At 39.9% G+C, this 17,947-nt stretch overlaps 1 protein-coding gene across 6 annotated transcripts in view; it reads right to left on the bottom strand.

Annotated features, from left to right (window-relative positions):
• Rabep1 (rabaptin, RAB GTPase binding effector protein 1) overlaps positions 1-17,947 on the bottom strand; it is a 96,339-nt gene that overhangs the window by 62,898 nt on the left and 15,494 nt on the right. For 5 of the 6 annotated variants that reach the window (XM_042680638.1, XM_042680637.1, XM_042680639.1 and 2 more), the window contains exon 2: positions 1,651-1,779. In XM_042680638.1, the coding sequence (XP_042536572.1) occupies positions 1,651-1,779 (129 nt within the window). Of the gene's footprint in view, positions 1-1,650; positions 1,780-10,090; positions 10,183-17,947 lie in introns of all 6 variants that reach the window. The other variant, XM_042680640.1, reaches the window with a different exon arrangement.

Below are 17,947 nucleotides of genomic sequence, written 5' to 3'. Positions count from 1 at the left end.
GACTGGCTTCAAGGGGCAATCTTCAAATCCCAGCTTCCTGAGTAGCCAGAATTACAGGCATGAGCCACCAGCACCTGGCAAACCAAGTATGTTTTATTTAGTAACCTATTTTGTAAGCTATACAATTTAGAAATTTTAAAACTACAATTGATAATGATATCAGAAAGGAGATGTTATATTTTTCTGAATTTTACAGAAAAGACAGCTAAGCTCAAGAAAAATTGGAAATGCAATCATTTTATTTCTGAATAAAGAAATACAAAAAGCAAATCAAATAGGCTTCGGACAAGAGTAACTTCAATTTATTGGATAATAAAAAATGAAGGGAAAAAAGCTGTGAGAGGATGATACAGCTATTAGAGATCCTGGTATAGATAAAAAGAAAAAAATCATGACATTAACTTGTATCATATTAGACTTGAACTTAAAGGAAACACTACCACCAAGATCTTATCCATATACATTAAATGTAGACTATATCACATCCTGACAATAGCATACCACTGCAGTACCTTATCCATCCATGGTGGAAACAAATTTTAAAAGAGAGACAGTAGCTCGGTGGTATTTTACTTACCCAACATGTACATGGCCCTGGGCTCTAGAGGACTATAGAAACCATATCTAGATCATTCTAGGCCAATACTCAAAATGTAAACATCTCCCATGATTCTCCAAAGTAAATCCCCCATCATATTCACTCATGTGTTTGCCTTACATGCTTTCCATTTTTTAAAAAAAGTTTACTTTTCTTTTTTTTAAATAATAACTTTTTTGTGAAAATACCGTACAGAGGGATTACAATTACATGAGCAAGGTAATGAGTACATATTAAGCATTGTTGCCTCCTCCTTTGTTTCCCCTATGATGGAAGTATGCTCTCCTTTTCAATAGCTTATGTTCAATATAAGCTTATTTCAATATAGCTTATTGTTCTACATCTGATTTCTTTTTTCTTTTTTGTCGGTTGAGGGGCCTGAACTCTGGGCCTGGGCGCTGTCCTTCAGCTCTTCAACTCCAGGCTAGCGCTCTACCACTTGTGCCACAGCGCCACTTCTGGCTTTTTCTGCTTATGTGGTGCTGAGGAATCGACCCAGGGCCTCATGGGTACAAGGCAAGCACTCTACTACTGAGCCACCTTCCCAGCCCTACATATGATTTCTATACCTTGAAGAACCACTGAATATTGCTCCTTTGTCTACTCAGCACCTAAATACAATTTCTGCTTCACAGTAAGGACTTAAGTATTTACTAAATAACTAAACATTTGTTGAATTAATTCTACCAAATGTTAGTTTAACATATCATAGCTAAATCTACTATTAGAGTATCATCAATCCCGGTTTGCTCAGGACTGTATCTCCAGTGCTGAAAGCCTCATGTCTAAGAACTATTCAGAACAGTATAATTAACTGTCAGCACTTAATCAGCACTTAACAGTAAAAAAGGAGAAGTCAAAATATGCATTTTCAACTAGCTTTTCAATTCCACTGATAACTCTAGCTTCTAAATAGTATTCTGCCACCACACATTATAAAAATATATAAAACCAAGGTTTATTCAGTGATAAAATTAACATGACACTACCAAAATACTAAACATTTTAGAACAGTTATAGCATGGAGGTTAAGGAGCAAATTATAAACTTACCCTCTTTAGCCAAATACAGTTCCTTAAATTTTGCTCTTTTTTGATTAAATTCTTGCTCAAGCTGCTGTTGTGCACGTAAAAATTCTGCATTAATTTTTTCCAATTCTGCTACTCGTTGCTGAAGAGAAACTAAAAAAAAATATATACACTAGTTTAAATTTTTGTTTATAAATTAAGTTACAAAAATAAAGCCAATAGATACTCTAAAAATTCCAATCTATTCTAGCAAATTCTAAGTTTAAAACAAGGCAAGACACTTCATTAAGATAATACACAAAGCTGGGCACCAGTGGCTCAAACCTGTAACCCTAGCTACTCAGAAGAGTGAGATCTGAGGATTGCAAAGCAAACCCAGGTAGGAAAGTCCATGAGACTCTTATCTCCAATTAACGGGAAGTGACGAAGTAGCTCAAGTGGTAGAGCACTTGCCTTGAGCTGAAGAGCTCAGGGTCAGTGTCCTTGCCCAGTGTTCAAGCCCCACAACCCAAAAACAAACAAACAAACAAAAACCTACTACATTGATGCCAATGGCTCACATCTATAATCCTAGCTATTTAGGAGGCTATGATCTGGGGATCATGTTTCAAAGCCAACCCAGGCAAATATAACAAATTCTTATCTCCAATTAAAAAGGCCACAACCATAGGCATAGATCAAGTGGCAGAGCACCAGCCATGAGAGAAAGCCAAGTGAAAACTTGAGGTCCTGAGTTCAATTCTAGTATCAGCATGAAGAGAGACAGAGAGACAGAGGGAGAGAGGGAGGGAGGGAGAAACAGGGAGAGAGACAGAAAGACAAGAAGAGAGATGGGGGAGGGAGGGAGGAAGGATAGAAGGACCAATCACCACGATGAGATTTCACCTCAACTCTAGAATACTATCATCAAGGGAGAAAAAAGGCAATTTTGAGGAAGATGGGGAGGGTGTGTGAAAAGGAACCCTTATGTACTGTTGGTATACATTTTTGGTTTTTTAGGCCGGTCGTGGGGCCTGAACTCTGGGCCTGGGCACTGTCCCTCAGCTCTTCAGCTCAAGGCTAGCGCTCTACCACTTGAGCCACTTCTGGCTTTTTCTGCTTATGTGGGTGCTGAGGAATCAAACCCAGGGCCTCATGCATACGAGGCAAGCACTCTACTAGAGCCACCTTCCCAGCCCCTGTTGGTATACATTTGGCCAACTACTATGGAAATCAGCATCGTTTGCTCAAAAAATTTAAAAACAGAATTTTCCTATGATTCAGCTATACCACTCTGGCTACATACATGAAGGAATCTAGGTCAGCACACAACAGAGACACGTGCACACTCACATTTACTTCAGCACTTTTCACAACATCTGTGTTGTGGAAGCAGCCCAACTACTTCAGTGGATGAACAGATTTAAAGAAAATGTTGTATATATACACAGTAGAGTTTTATTCAGCCTTTATATAACTATAAAATTAGGCTACACAAGTGGCTCACACCTGTAATTCTATCTACTCAGAAGGCTGAGATCTGAGGATCCTGGTCCAAAGCCACTTTAGGAAGAAAAGTCTGTGAGATTATTATTTCCAGTTAACCATCAAAAGCTGGAAGTGAAACTGTGGCTCAAGTAGTAGAATGCCAGCCTTAGCAAAGAGGGCTAAGGCCCAGCACCCAGGCCCTGAGTTCAAGCCCCAATCCCAGCACATGTGCGTGTGCACACATACACACACACACACCCCACAATAATAACAGTAATGAAATTACATCATTTGCAGAAAACAAATGAAATAAGATCATCATGTTAAGTAAAATAGAATAGTCTCAAAAGGACATGTTTATTACTGGGTACCAGGTGCTCACACCTGTCATCCTAGCTGAGATCTGAGGATCGCAGTTCAAAGTCAGCCCAGGCAGCAAAGTCCATGAGAATCTTAACTCCAATTAATCACAGATAAAGCCAGAAGTTGAGCTGTGACTCAAGTGGTAGAGTGCTAGCCATGAGCAAAAAGGGACAGTACCCAGGGATAGCACCTCAGCCCAGAGTTCAAGCTCCACAACTGACAAAAAATAAAAACAAAACATGTTTTCTCACATGTGGAAGGTATGGAAGGGAAATTCAAACTTGATGGTAAAACAGCTGACTATTAGGTATATGGAAGGGGGAAGGAGGGATAGAAAAGAATAAAAACCAGTGCCAGTCATGCTTGTAATCATAGTTAGTTGGGAGGCTGAGATGGGGAAGATCATGATTTGAGCCAAGCCCTGACAGAATTGACCCCTTCCTCATCCAAGAATTGGGCACAGTGGCACAAGCCTGTTCTCCTAGCTACGATGGGAAGGCTAAATAAACATCCCCTCAGATACACAACCAGACAAAATAGCAAAACCCTGACTCAAAAATAACCAGTGTAGGGGCTGGGAAGGTGGCTCAGTGGTAGAGTGCTTGCCTTGCATGCATGAGGCCCTTGGTTCGATTCCTCAGCACCACATAAGCAAAAAGAAAAAAGCCGGAAGTGGCGCTGTGGCTCAAGTGGTAGAGTGCTAGCCTTGAGCTGAAGAGCTGAGGGACAGAGTTCAGGCCCCACGACCGGACTCAAAAAAAAAAAAAGAAAATAAAAAGAAATAAAATAACCAGTGTAGACAGGTGCAAGTGGCTATAGCTCTAGTTACTCAGGAGACTGAGATCTGGAGGACTACAGTTTAAAGCCAGCCAGGCAGAAAAGTTCATACAAGACAATAGCTCCAAAATAACAAGCAAAAACACTTGGCTGGAGGTGCAATTCAAGTGGTAGAGTACCAGCCAACCATTCAATCAAACAAACTGAGCAAGCATGAGGCCCTGGGTTCAACCTCCAGTGCCACCAAAAAGAAAGGAAGGCTGGGCACTGGTGGCTCACGCCTACAATCCTGGTTACTCAGAAGGCTGAGATCTGAGTATCACGGTTAAAAGCCATCCTGGGCAGTAAAGTCCATGAGATTCTTATATCCAATTAACTACTAGGGAGGCTGGGAATGTGGCTTAGTGGTAGAGTGCTTGCCTCACACACATGAAGCCCTGGGTTCGATTCCTCAATACCACATAAACAGAAAAGGCCAGAAGTGGCACTGTGGCTCAAGTGCTAGCCTTGAGCAAAGAAGCTCAGGGTCAGTGCCAAGACCCTGAGTTCAAGCCCCAGGATTGGCAAAAAAATACCACCAGAAAATTGGCAAGTGGTAGAGTGCTTGCCTTGAGCTGAAATGCTCAGGAACACTGCCCAGCCCAGAGTTCAAGCCCCACGAAGGAGTAGAGGGGAGGAGGGAAATAGGGTGCTTATGATTAAAATACATTATATGCATGTTTGGAAACTTTGTACAATTAAGGAATGTTAATCATAAAAAATAAAAATCACAGGGCTGGGAAGGTGGCTCAGTAGTAGAGCACTAGCCTTGCATACCTGAGACCCTGGGTTTGATTCCTCAGCACCACATAAGCAAAAAGAAAAAAGCCAGAAGTGGCGCTGTGGCTCAAGTGGTAGAGCACTAGCCTTCAGCTGAAGAGCTGGGGGACAGTGTCCAGGCCCAGAGTTCAGGCCCCACGACCAGACCCAAAAAATAAAATTAAATAAAATAAAAACTAAAAATCACAAGTGCAAACTGTTTTCTGGGCTCTATTTCTGCTGGTATTTTTATTGTTACACCTGAATTGCTAAATAAATAGCTCTCCTACCAACACTTATATTACTGATACCTATTGATTACTGCAAAAGGAAGTACTCAAGGAATCACAAAAAGAGACAGCCACTCCACAATGTCCATGTACTGCAAAGCATGTTATTGTTGGCTGGGTATGATATAGCTTTATGAACATGCATAAAGCCAGAGGTTCAAATCACCAGAACAGAAAGAAAAAAAAAAGTTAATTATAAAAACAATGTGTCTATCAATCTCAAATAAATACAGTGAAAAAAATACCCTCTGTTCTTATTTTTTCCCTAACAACTGCATCATCCCCATTCTCTCCCTTACCTCCCAACCAAAACACACCCAGGCACAAACAAAATGCTTATGCCACTCAACATTATATTTCTGTTTATAATGATGCTATTGAATCAACAAAAACAAAAATGCAGACTTTAAAATTGAAGCCTTGCTCTGACCCACATTCAGACCCAGTGCACACTCAAATCTGACTAGCTCTAGCTTCCTCTGAGCTTTTTCACTCAAGGCTTGTGCTCTACCACTTGAGCCACAGCTCTACATCTAGATTTTGTGACTAATTGGAGATAAAAGTCTCACAGACTTTCTTTTTTGGGCTGGCTTCAAATGGTGATCCTCAGATGTCAGCCTCCTGAGTAGCTAGGATTACAGGCAAGCCACTGGCACCCAGCTTTATAATTATTTAATGAGGAGATAAGGTATTGTGAGACAAAGTCCAGGCTGGCATCCAACTCCTGTAGCCCAGACTGTCATCAAACTTACATCCTCTTACTTCAAACATACTGCAATTTTACAATACAGAAAAAAAATTAAATGCCTTGACTGTGATAGTTAGAAAAATCAACTTAAATAGACAGCAGAAATGTTTACAAACAGACGTTCTACAAAACATTAGCAACACAACTCAATCAGGCTAAAAATAGCTCATCATAAAAATGCTGTATTGGTCTAATGATGATTAATAGTTCACAAGGATTGTCTAATAACTCAAGTAAAAATTATTCAGTGTGTCATACAGAAAAAAATCAATAAATATTAGTTATTGATTTACATATAGGCATGTTAGCTGTTGTTATTTAAATAGCAGTATTTAATAAACAAAGAGTAGGGCTGGGAAGGTGGCTCAGTGGCAGAGCGCTTGCCTTGCATGCATGAGGCCCTGGGTTCGATTCCCCAGCACCACATAAGCAAAAAGACAAAAAGCCGGAAGTGGAGCTGTGGCTCAAGTGGTAGTGTCAGCCTTGAGCTGAAGAGCTGAGGGACAGTGCCCAGGCCCAGAGTTCAGGCCCCACGACTGGACAATAAATAAATAAATAAATAAATAGTAAAGTAATTAAGTGACTTTATACAGAGCCACAAAGACCAGAACACAACTTCTCTCAACCTTGTGATTCTAACATAATTCCATATTTAGACTACAACTCATACTTTTTCCGATTATCACAAATCTTAATAGCATCTCAGACAAATTAATTAGTGTTAATGATTGCCTTCAACAATACTCAACTTTTAAATTTAGGGACTAAGAGTTTCCATGGACCAGACTCCATAAAAATTTCACACATTCCATGTCCTGTTAATTCAATTGAGTAATGAGAAAAAGAAGTTGTCATTTAAGGTCTATTTTTTTTGTTTGTTTGTGTATATGCTAGAACTAGCCTTTTTTTTTTGTCAGTTATGGGGTTTGAACACTGGGCCTGAGTGCTTTTCCTCTGCTCTTAAGCTCAAGGTTAGCACTCTACCACTTGAGCTACAGCACCACTTATGGTTTTCTGGTGGTTTATTGGAGATAAGGGTTTCACAAGATTTTCCTGCCCGGTCTGGCTTTGAGCATCAATTCTCAGGTCTCAGCCTCCTGAGTAGCTAGGATACAGGCATGAGCCACCAGTGCCCAGCTCTAGCTTTTTTTTGCTCAAGGCTTGCTACCACTTGTGCATCAGCTCCACTTCTAGTTTTGGTAGGGTTTTTTTGGTGGTTAATTGGAGATAAGAATCTCACAGAGGGGCTGGGAAGGTGGCTCAGTGGTAGAGCACTTGCCTTGCATGCATGAGGCCCTGGGTTCGATTCCTCAGCACCACATAAGCAAAAAGAAAAAAGCCGGAAGTGGCGCTGTGGCTCAAGTGGTAGAGTGCTAGCCTTGAGCTGAAGAGCTGAGGGACAGCGCCCAGGCCCAGAGTTCAGGCCCCATGACAGGACCCCTCCAAAAAAATATAATAAATAATGAAAATAAATTTTAAAAAAAAGAGTTTCACAGACTTTCCTGCCAGGACTGGCTTTAAACCAAGATCTTCAGATCTCAGCCTCCTGTGTAGCTAGGATTACAGGCTTGAGCCAAGGGTGCTCCACAACTAAGAGCTACTTTTAATGCTTGACATTATCACTTACTCAAAACATCTGAATTAAGTAACAGGAATACAAAAACTGGGGAAAATCATAAATAAATGAAGAATCCAATAATTCTTCAGTATTTTGTTTTTGCTTTGGTAAGGTTTTTCACTTTTTGTTTCTTGAGACAAGGTCTTGCTACATAGCCCAAGCTGGCCTCAAATTCTCTATCCTTCTGATCTCACTTTCCAAATGCAGAGAGATACAGACTTGTACTACCACATCCAGCTTCATTTTCTCAAATATCAATGTGAATAAACGAAAAATGCAATAACTTTAAAATATTCTTCAAAAAAAAAGAAAATTAAATTTGATAAGACATAAAAGTTGTCCAATTTTCAACCAAAATCTTGTTTAAATTTTTTTTTCAAGATTCAAGAAAATAACTATTTCAAGCAACAGAATATAACTCCAGTGAAAAAAAAGAATCTGAACAGCTAAAATTTAGCAGTCTTCACTTTTGTGTTACTAATTTTTTTTTTTGGTCAGTCGTGGGTCCTGAACTCTGGGCCTAGGCACTGTCCCTCAGCTCTTCAGCTGTAAGCCTAGCACTCTACCACTTGAGTCAGAGCTCCACATCCGGCTTTTTCTGCTTATGTGGTACTGAGAAATGGAACCCAGGGCCTCATGCATGCAATGCAAGTACTCTACCACTGAGCCACCTTCCCAGTCCGCATCACTAGATTCTTAAATGAAACCCTTTGCCAGGCATTGTAGTATCATCCCTGCTACTCGTGAGACTGAGACAAAAGGATCACTTGAGCCCAGGAGTTCAAAGCCAGCCATGGAGAAAGACTGTCTCTTAAAAAACAAAAACATAACACACAAGGAGTGGGTACAATGTGAACTATTAAAAAAAAATGTATAGGTCTGAGGTCAAATCAGGTATTGCCAAAAAAAAAAAAAAAAATCCAGCATTTTTTTTGTAGAAAATGACAAGCTGATTCTAAAATGTATATTAATTACAATGTAAATTTAAAACAGCTAAAACATTTTAAAAGGTGAAGTTGGAAGACTACAAACATCTAAGTCCAAAACTTATAAAGATTATCAAGATAGTACAGGAAAATACAAGGCATATCTCAATAGACATAAAATATTTGCACAAATGTTTAAGTGATTCTTGGTAAGTTGAATCTAGATAATTCTATGGGAAGAATGGCATTTTCAACTCAGGGTGCTGGGACATCAACATATCAAAAGGAAAGAGAAGGAAAAACGGGGGTGGGGGGGGTAAGAATCTCATCTGTACCTCACACCATATGAAAAAATACATCAAAGCCAGGCACCAGTGACTCAGGCTTGTAATCCTAGCTACTTAGGAGGCTGAGATCTGAGGATATGGGTTCAAAGCCAGCCTGCCTGGGCAGGAAAGTCTGTGAGACTCTTATTCCAATTATTCACAGTAAAAACTGGAAGTGGCGCTGTAGCTCAAGTGGTAGAGTGCTAGCCTTGAGCTGAAGAGCTGAGGGACAGTGCTCAGGTCCAGAGTTCAAGCCCCATGACCAACAACAACAACCAACAACAACAAAAAAAGAACTTTTAATTATGAACTTGGATAAGCAAATTTCATGGACAAGATACATAGAGCATAAAATATTTAACAAATTGGATTTCATCAAAAGAGCTTTTGCTCTTCAAAAACAAAACCTACACATACATACACACACACATACGGGCATATACGTACTGTTAAGGAAATTAAAACTTAAAGGATAAAGTAGAACTTCAAAATAGTACAAAGGCAGTTTCTGAAAAATACCGATGGCTACCCTAGTCCCTCTGTACACTTTGTCCCATCTATAGAAGATTGTCAAGTGAATGGCAGCCTGTATTTCCATACCAATTGCTCTTTAGCTACACAACTCATTAGTCAACAACCTGCTCAACTATGATACTGAAAACCTCAAATGACCACATTGCAGCAGAATAGCTGAATCCATCTGCATTCAGACCCTTGTCTCCACCATTTAACAGATTGATTTTAGACAACTCAACATTGCTAAGCCATAGTTTCCCTATGTGTGAAGTGGTTTTTCATGTAAGCTATCACATAGTCATCCAGTGAAGAGTTATCCTTAAAAAAATAAAAAAACAGTACCTTGGGGCTGGGAAGATGGCTCAGTGATAGAGTGCTTGCCTTGCATGCATGAGGCCCTGGGTTCCATTCCTCAGTACTACATAAGCAGAAAAAGCCAGATGTGGAGCTGCAACTCAAGTGGTGGAGTGCTAGGCTTACAGCTGAAGAGCTGAGGGACAGTGCCCAGGCCCAGAGAGTTCAGGACCCATGACCAACACACACACACACACACACACACACACACACACACACACACACACACATATACATACACACACACACACACACACAAACCAGAAACAAAAAAACAGTACCTTGTATTTCAACCTGGGCATCTCTTTGGGGACATCACATATTACTTCCTGATACTGCATCATGTCTGCTTCTTTTAAATCATTCTCTAGCACTATAATAAATAGAAGGTTCAACAAAGAGTTGGTAACTTAAAAAAAAAAAGAAATTAAAACTAAGAGACTAGGAGCAAATACTTGGAAACATCTGATAAGGGATAGTATATATATTTTTTTAATAATTTAAATTTTTTGTGTTGTGTGCTGGTTCTAGGACCTAAACTCAGGACCTAGAGCTCTTGCTGGGATTTTCTGCTCAAGGTTAGCGTTTTACCACTGAGCCACATCTCCACATGTGGAGGTTTTGTTTTTTGGATTCTTTGTTTGTTTTGCAGGGGAAGAATAAGAATTTCATTGACTTTTCTGCCCTGGATGACATCAAACCTCAATCCTCAGATCTCAATCTCCTGAGAAGCTTAGGAGTACTGACATAAGTCACTAGTACACAGCTATAATTTCATTTTTTGAGACAGGGTTTTACTATGTTACCTAGGCTGACCTTGAACTCCTGGGATCAAGCAATTCTCCTGCTTCAGCCTTGAATGAAACTGGGATCACAGGCATTGGGCATCAGCAATCAATCAATTAAAAGTAAAGACAAAATATTTCATCATTCTTCACAGAAAATATATGTCAAATAGGCAGATGAAAATGTTTGAGAATACATTTGAGAAAACAAACTAAATCCACAATGAGATGCCATTACATGTACACATACCCTAGCAGGGCTATTATTAAGTGATAGATAATACATGTTGGTAAAACCGATGAGGTTAATGTAAAATGGAACACTTTGGAAGACAAACATGCACTTATACAACCTCTCAGTCCTGCCAGATTTATACAGAAATGCTCACAGAACCATTACTTGAAACAAATGCTGAAAATAACCCAAATGCCCACCATAAATGGACAAATATGGATATAACCAATACAACAGAATATTATTCAGCAATTACAGCATGGCTAAATCTCAAGAGCTATGCTATGATTCCACTTAAATGAAATTCTAGAAAAAGCAAAGCTACAGAGGCAAACAGTAAACAAAAGCCCTTCTCTGGAAGTGTAAGAAGAGGATTAAGAGGAAAGGGACAGGAAAGTAAAAGTTGCAGGGAATAAGAGTTCCAGGACACATTAGGGGGGATTGTTACAGAATTGAATGTGAGAAATCATGAGTCTGTAAGATTAAAATTGGTTAATTTTAATGTATCAAATTCCTTTTTTAAATACTACTGAGGTTCAAACTCTGGGTCTCATGTTTGCTAGGTCAGATGCTCTAACTACTTGAGCCACACTCCCAGCACTTTATGCTTTATTTTTCAACTACCTCCAGCCTTTGCCTGGAACCAATCTCAAATCTGTTAATACCTCCTACATAGCTAGGCTTACAAAGTGGAACACTATTCCTGGCTTGACTGTTAAGATGGGGTCTCACTTTTTGCTGGGCTGTCCTCAAACTGAAATCTTTCTGATCTCTATCTCCTTTGTAGCTGGGATTTACAGGCCTGAGACACAATGCTTAGCCTGAAAACTGTTTCTTAATCAGCCTTATAGCAATCTGACTTTTAAACTACAAGAAAGCCAGGTGCTGGTAGCTCACATCTGTAATCCTACCTACTTAGGAGATTTGAGGATCCCAGTTCAAAGCCAGCCAGGGCAGGAAAGTCCATGAGACTCTTAACTCCAATTAACCATCAGAAAACCTGAACTGGCACTGTGGCTCAAGTGGCAGAGCACTTGCCTTGACCTGAAGAGCTCAGAGACACGCCCAGGTCCAGATATCAAGCCCCATGACCAACCAAAGAAAAAACAAAAAACCTACAAGAATAAGCCAGGCATGGAGGCACAGGTCTGAAATCCCATCATTCAGTACACTGAGACAGGAGAAGTTCAAGGTCAGCCTGAGCTACATATTGAAACTCTCTTTTAAGAAATTACAAGAATAATTAATTTAGAGCTTGGTGATAACAAATTCTTAATCAGGCCAATTTTACTATTCTCAAAGTAATTTTTCAATCACTCTCCAAGCTTATTTCTTTTTTTTTTTTTTAATAATTTTATTATTTTTTTTCTGTGTATGTGGTGCTGGGGAATTGAACCCAGGGCCTCATGCATGCTAGGTGAACACTCTACCACTGAGCCACCTTCCCAGCCTCCAAGCTTATTTCTTTAAGTATCTAAATATGGTTCTTTACTAGAATACATGCTCAGTGAAATAGAGGCCTTTTTTTTTGGGGGGGGGGGGGGGGCGGTCCGGTCATGGAGCCTGAACTCTGGGCCTGGGCGCTGTCCCTCTCAGCTCTTCAGCTCAAGGCTAGCGCTCTACCACTTGAGCCACAGCATCACTTCCGGCTTTTTTCTTTTTGCTTATGTGGTGCTGAGGAATCAAACCCAGGGCCTCAGGCATGCAAGGCAAGCGCTCTACCACTGAGCCACCTTCCCAGCCCTAGAGGCCTTATTATGTATCTTGCTCATTACTACATTTCTAACAACTAGAACTACAGGAGCCAGTGCAGGAGTTCAATAAGCATTTGCTAATTTCATAGTAAACAACATGCAAACTGGGATGACTGCAACTACTAATGCCTACAATCACAGCACTCAGGAGGAAGAGAAAAAAGAATCACAAGTTCAAGGCAAGCCCAGGCTACATAAAGTTCCAGGCAAGCCTGGGCTACTTAGACTCTGTCTCAAAACATAAATAAGTAAAATGAATCAAACTCCTCATAAACACAGTCCTTTAATGAATAAAAATTATTTCTTCATCTCTCTAATTCTATACCTGGAATTACTCATCAAAAATGTAATCCTAGTTTATACAGGAGACTGAACTCTGAGGATTGAGGTTCAAAGCCATCACAGACAGAAAAGTTCATGAGGTTCATATTTCCAATTAACCACCAAAAAGCTGAAGTAGAGGTGTGTTTCTAGTGGTAGAGTGCCACCCTTAATTAAAAAAGCTAAAGGAAAGAGCTCTGGCCCAAATTCAAGCCCCAGAACCAGCACACATCCACACAAAAGTATCATAAACAAATAAAACACAAAGGTTTTATTTTATTTCAAGAGTTGTATGCATTATTATGATTTTTTTAGAAATGAGGCTTATATATAAAGAGGCTTATACATAAAGAAGTTAGATAAATAGCTATTCTATGTACATATAGGTAAATTAACTGAATGCCTAAGGAAAGGAGGAACCAACAAGTGAAAGTTTCAAGGACAGAATATTAAGCTACAAAGGGCTGGGAAGGTAGCTCAGCGGTAGAGTTCATGCCTTGCAAGCATGAGACCCTGCGTTCGATTCCTCAGCACTACATAAACAGAAAAAGCCGGAAGTGGCGCTGTGGCTCCAGTGGTAGAGCACTAGCCTTGAGCTGAAGAGCTGAGGGACAGCGCCCAGACCCAGAGTTCAGGCCCCATGACCGGCCAAAAAAACCCAGAATATTAAGCTACAAAAAAATGAAATGGATAATAATCAAAACTAAAAATTAAGTATTACCATGTTTTAATCAGGTATTCATTAGAAGCAGTGCAGAATAATTGTTGAGAAAACAGGCTCCAGAATTAAATAGGAATTTAAATCCCAGCTCTACCACTTATAGGCTGGTTCCACTGCTCTACCTATAGAACTAGCTTCCAAAATTTTAGTAATGATTAAATAATCCACCCATAGCTCTAAAGCCATGTATAGTGGTACTCAGCTATGACCCTAGAACTTAAGGCTAAAGCACGAAAACACAGCTTGCCTACACAGCAGGACCCTGTCTCAAAAAATAAACTAATAACAATAATAATTAGTAATAATAATCCATATACTTATAATTACAGAATCAGAAGAGCAACTTTATACACTCAATTTTTTCTAAAGCAGAAATTCTGTGATTATTGTTACACAGCTAACTAACAAATGGCAGAGTTGCCTAAATCCAAACCATACTTAATAGAGAAGAGTCATGTAGCATAGGAACAAGATTTATAAACAAGTTGAAACCATCTCCTGGAGTTATCTCTATTTTTAAGGTAGTCACAGTTCATTTACATGTTGAAATACAAATTGCTTAGTTATAAATGGCATATTTTCTTCTACTAATTACTAATATGTTATTAGATTAGAGGAAAATAGGTTTTTCTCTACATTAAGAACAGCATACTATTAGGTTTCACTTAAGTTTTACATATAAAATAATTAGAATGATACAGCATTCAAAAGCATTTTAATGGTGGTCAACTGCTGGTTCTGATCACCAAGGAATATATGGCAATATGTGAAGACATTTTTTGTTTCACAAGAAAGATGCTTGGCTTCAGTGGGTAGAGCCCAGATAGGGATGCCACAAAACACCTTACAATGTCCTGAACAGCCCCTCACAATAAAAAGTTATCTTTTTCAAAATGTGACAGAGCACCAAAAGAAGCCAATTATAATCTGAAATTGCTGAAAACCCAATATATAGACAATGTCAGATTAGAGGGTAGATAGCACCGGGGGAAAAAAAAAAAAAGAAGTTAATAGCTAGGCTCACACCTATAATACTAGCTATTCATGAAGCTGAGGATGCCAGCCTCTGTAGGAAAGTCCATGAGATTCTTATCTCCAATTAACCACCAAAAAGGCAAAGGTGAAGGCATGGCTCAAATGGTACAGTGCTAGACTTTTTGTTGTTGTTGGTCATGGGGCTTGAACTCTGGGGCTTGGGCGCTGTCCCTGCGCCTTCAGCTCAAGGCTAGCACTCTACCTCTTGAGCCACAGTGGCACTTCCGGTTTCCTAGTGATTTATTGGAGATAAGAGTCTCAAGGACTTTCCTGCCTGGGCTGGCTTTGAACCACGATCCTCAGATCTCAGCTTTCCGGGTAGCTAGGATTACAGGCATGAGCCACCGGCGCCTCGCACAGTGCTAGTCTTGAACAAAAAAAGCTCAGGCTATCCCAGAAATGATACCAAAACAAAAAACAAAAAAACCCAGGCACCAGTGGCTCATGTCTGAGTAGCTAGGATTCTAGCTACTCAGGAGGATTACAGTTCAAAGCCAGCCAGGTCAGGAAAGTCCATGAGACTCTTATCTCCAATGAACCACCAGAAAAAAAAACCAGAAATGGCACTGTGGCTCAAGTTGTAGAGCACTAGCCTTGAAGAGCTGAGGAACAGCACCTAAGCCCAGAGTTCAAGCCCCGGGCTGGGAAGGTGGCTCAGTGGTAGAGCGCTTGCCTTGCATGCATGAAGCCCTGGGTTCAATTCCTCAGCACCACAAGCAAAAAGAAAAAAGCTGGGAGTGGCGCTGTGGCTCACGTAGTAGAGCGTTAGCCTTGAGCTGAAGAGCTGAGGGACAGCGCCCAGGCCCAGAGTTCAGGCCCACGACCAGACCCAAAAACAAAACAAAACAAAACAAAAACAGAGTTCAAGCCCCACGACTGACCCCCCCCCAAAAAAAGTTTTATAAGTTTATAATAGGCAATATTAAATTATATCTAAAATTATAAAATAACCAGTTGGAGAAAGAAAATTAATAACAAGTACATAAGATGTAAGCCTGACAACAAACAGCTCACACAGAACAACTTAAGAATAAAAATAACACTAAAAAAATGGCCACTATTTAAAAGTGTCAAAGCATGACCAATCTTCTATCTCCCCCTGTGAAAATTACCCTAAAAGCTAAATCAAGACACAAGATGGGACTGAGGACACAGCTCAGAGGTAGAGTACTTATCCAGTATACACAAGGCCCTGGTCTTAATCCACAGCATTGAAAGAATGACAAAGGACAAACTTGAAAGAATTTTGTAAGAAATAAAAGACATATTAAGCTACAGAATTTATGAATTAATAAAAAAGACAAAGGATATAGAGAGGCAATGCATAAAGAAAGAAAACAAATGGCTAATATGTTTAAGGCCAATTACACCAAAAGTGCAACTTCAAATACCAATACCATGACCTTTTTTTCCTATTCTATTGGTAAGAAAATTCTAAATCCATACTGAATGCTGATAAGGTGGAGGGGGAGGCTAACCATCAACACTAATGGTAGAAATGTAAACTAGAACTAGTTTCTAGGCAGCAACTTACCAATGTTCATCAAAACCTCATACATTTGATTCAGAACCATCTAAAAAATAACCAAAGATGAAATGAGAGATTAATGTCCAAGGGTGGTTCCTATTGTTATTTACTAATAGTGAGAATTTATATAAGTCAATTTTTTTTTTTTGTTTTTTGTTTTTTGCCAGTCCTAGAGCTTGCAATCAGGGCCTATAGGTACTGTCCCAGAAGGTTTTTTTTTAATTGTTATTGTGATTATAAGTGTGGTGTACAAAGGGGTTGCAAGTTACCTAAGTCATCCATAGAGTACATTTTTTAGAAAAAATCATCCCTTCCCTCACTCTCTCCTAGTGTTTCCTTCCCATCTCCACCCACAAGTTATACACTTCATTTTCAACATTGTATCTAGTGAGTACCACTGCTTTATCCCTTTGTCCCTCCATTTCTGTGTGCCCCTTACCCTCTTTTTGTTTTTTGGGTTTTTTTTGTCAGTCATGGGGCCTGAACTCTGGGCCTGGACACTGTCCCTCAGCTCTTCAGCTCAGGGCTAGCACCCTACCACTGGAGCCACAGCATCACTTCCGGCTTTTTCTGCTTATGTGGTACTGAGGAATCGAACCCAGGGCCTCATGCATGTAAGGCTAGCACTCTACCACTGAGCCACCTTCCCAGCCCCTATAAGTCAAATTTATATATTTATAAATCAAAATAAAATTAGGGCTTTGTTTTAATTTTGCCCATGTTTTTTTCTTGTTTATTTTTGAATTAGCATATGTTTGTAGTAACAGGGAATTATAAGCGGTAAAAAGAAAACAGTGATAGAAACCTAAATCCTAAGCAAGCTGCCAAACACTTCCTTCCTCAACAGTGAAGTATTAGTAATACCACCTTTAAAAGAATTAGAAGGGCTGGGTTCTGGTGGCTCTAGCTACTCAAGAGGCTGAGATCTGAGGATTGCAGCTCAAAGCCAGCCAGGGCAGGAAAGTCCATGAGAATCTGATTTCCAATTAACCACCAGAAAACTGGGAGTGGCGCTGTGGCTCAAGTGGTAGAGCACTAGTCTTGAGCTAGTCTTGAGTTCAGGGACAGGGCCCAGGCCCAGAGTTCAAGCCCCATGATAAACAAACAAAAAAAAAAATTAGAAGGATTTGATAATGTAATTAATGTGTTTAAGCTAATGTATTCACTTAACTATAACAATGTTAAAAGTGTATGTTCTCCTTACATGAGATTTTTTTTTTCCTTTTAACACACTGAAACCTAGGGCCTTGGAGCATGCTACACATAGGCTCTACCATTGAGTTCTTCCATGACAGCTACTTTTGAGAAGAAAGACAAAACTTAGTATCTTCATTCTCAATTTTATCTGAATGAGTAATACTCAAGAATAACCAGGGTGGGGGGATGAATGAGGAAGGTGGGGGAAGGATGGGATAGTGGGAGAACAACGAGGGGTAACAATGCTTGCATGACAAGAAACGTACTCATTGCCTTACTCATGTAACTGTAACTCTTCTGTACAGTATCTTTACAATAAAATAAAATTTAAAAAAAAAGAATAACAAGAGAGCTGGGAATGTGGCTTACTGATAGAGTGCTTGCCTAGCATGCATGAAACCCTGGGTTTGATTCCTCAGTACTACATAAACAGAATAGGCCAGAAATGGCTCTGTGGCTCAAGTGGTTAGAGTACTAGCCTTCAGCACAGAGAGGCTCAGGGACCGTGCCCAGGCCCTGAGTTCAAGCCCCACAATCAACCAAAAAAAAGAATAACCAGGGG

The sequence above is a fragment of the Dipodomys spectabilis genome, unplaced genomic scaffold (assembly GCF_019054845.1).
Source record: "Dipodomys spectabilis isolate Male_0828 unplaced genomic scaffold, ASM1905484v1 ptg000062l, whole genome shotgun sequence".
In the NCBI taxonomy this organism is placed as follows: domain Eukaryota; kingdom Metazoa; phylum Chordata; class Mammalia; order Rodentia; family Heteromyidae; genus Dipodomys; species Dipodomys spectabilis.
Note: the sequence above shows the minus strand (reverse complement) of the source record. Positions and strands in the feature narration are given on the sequence as shown.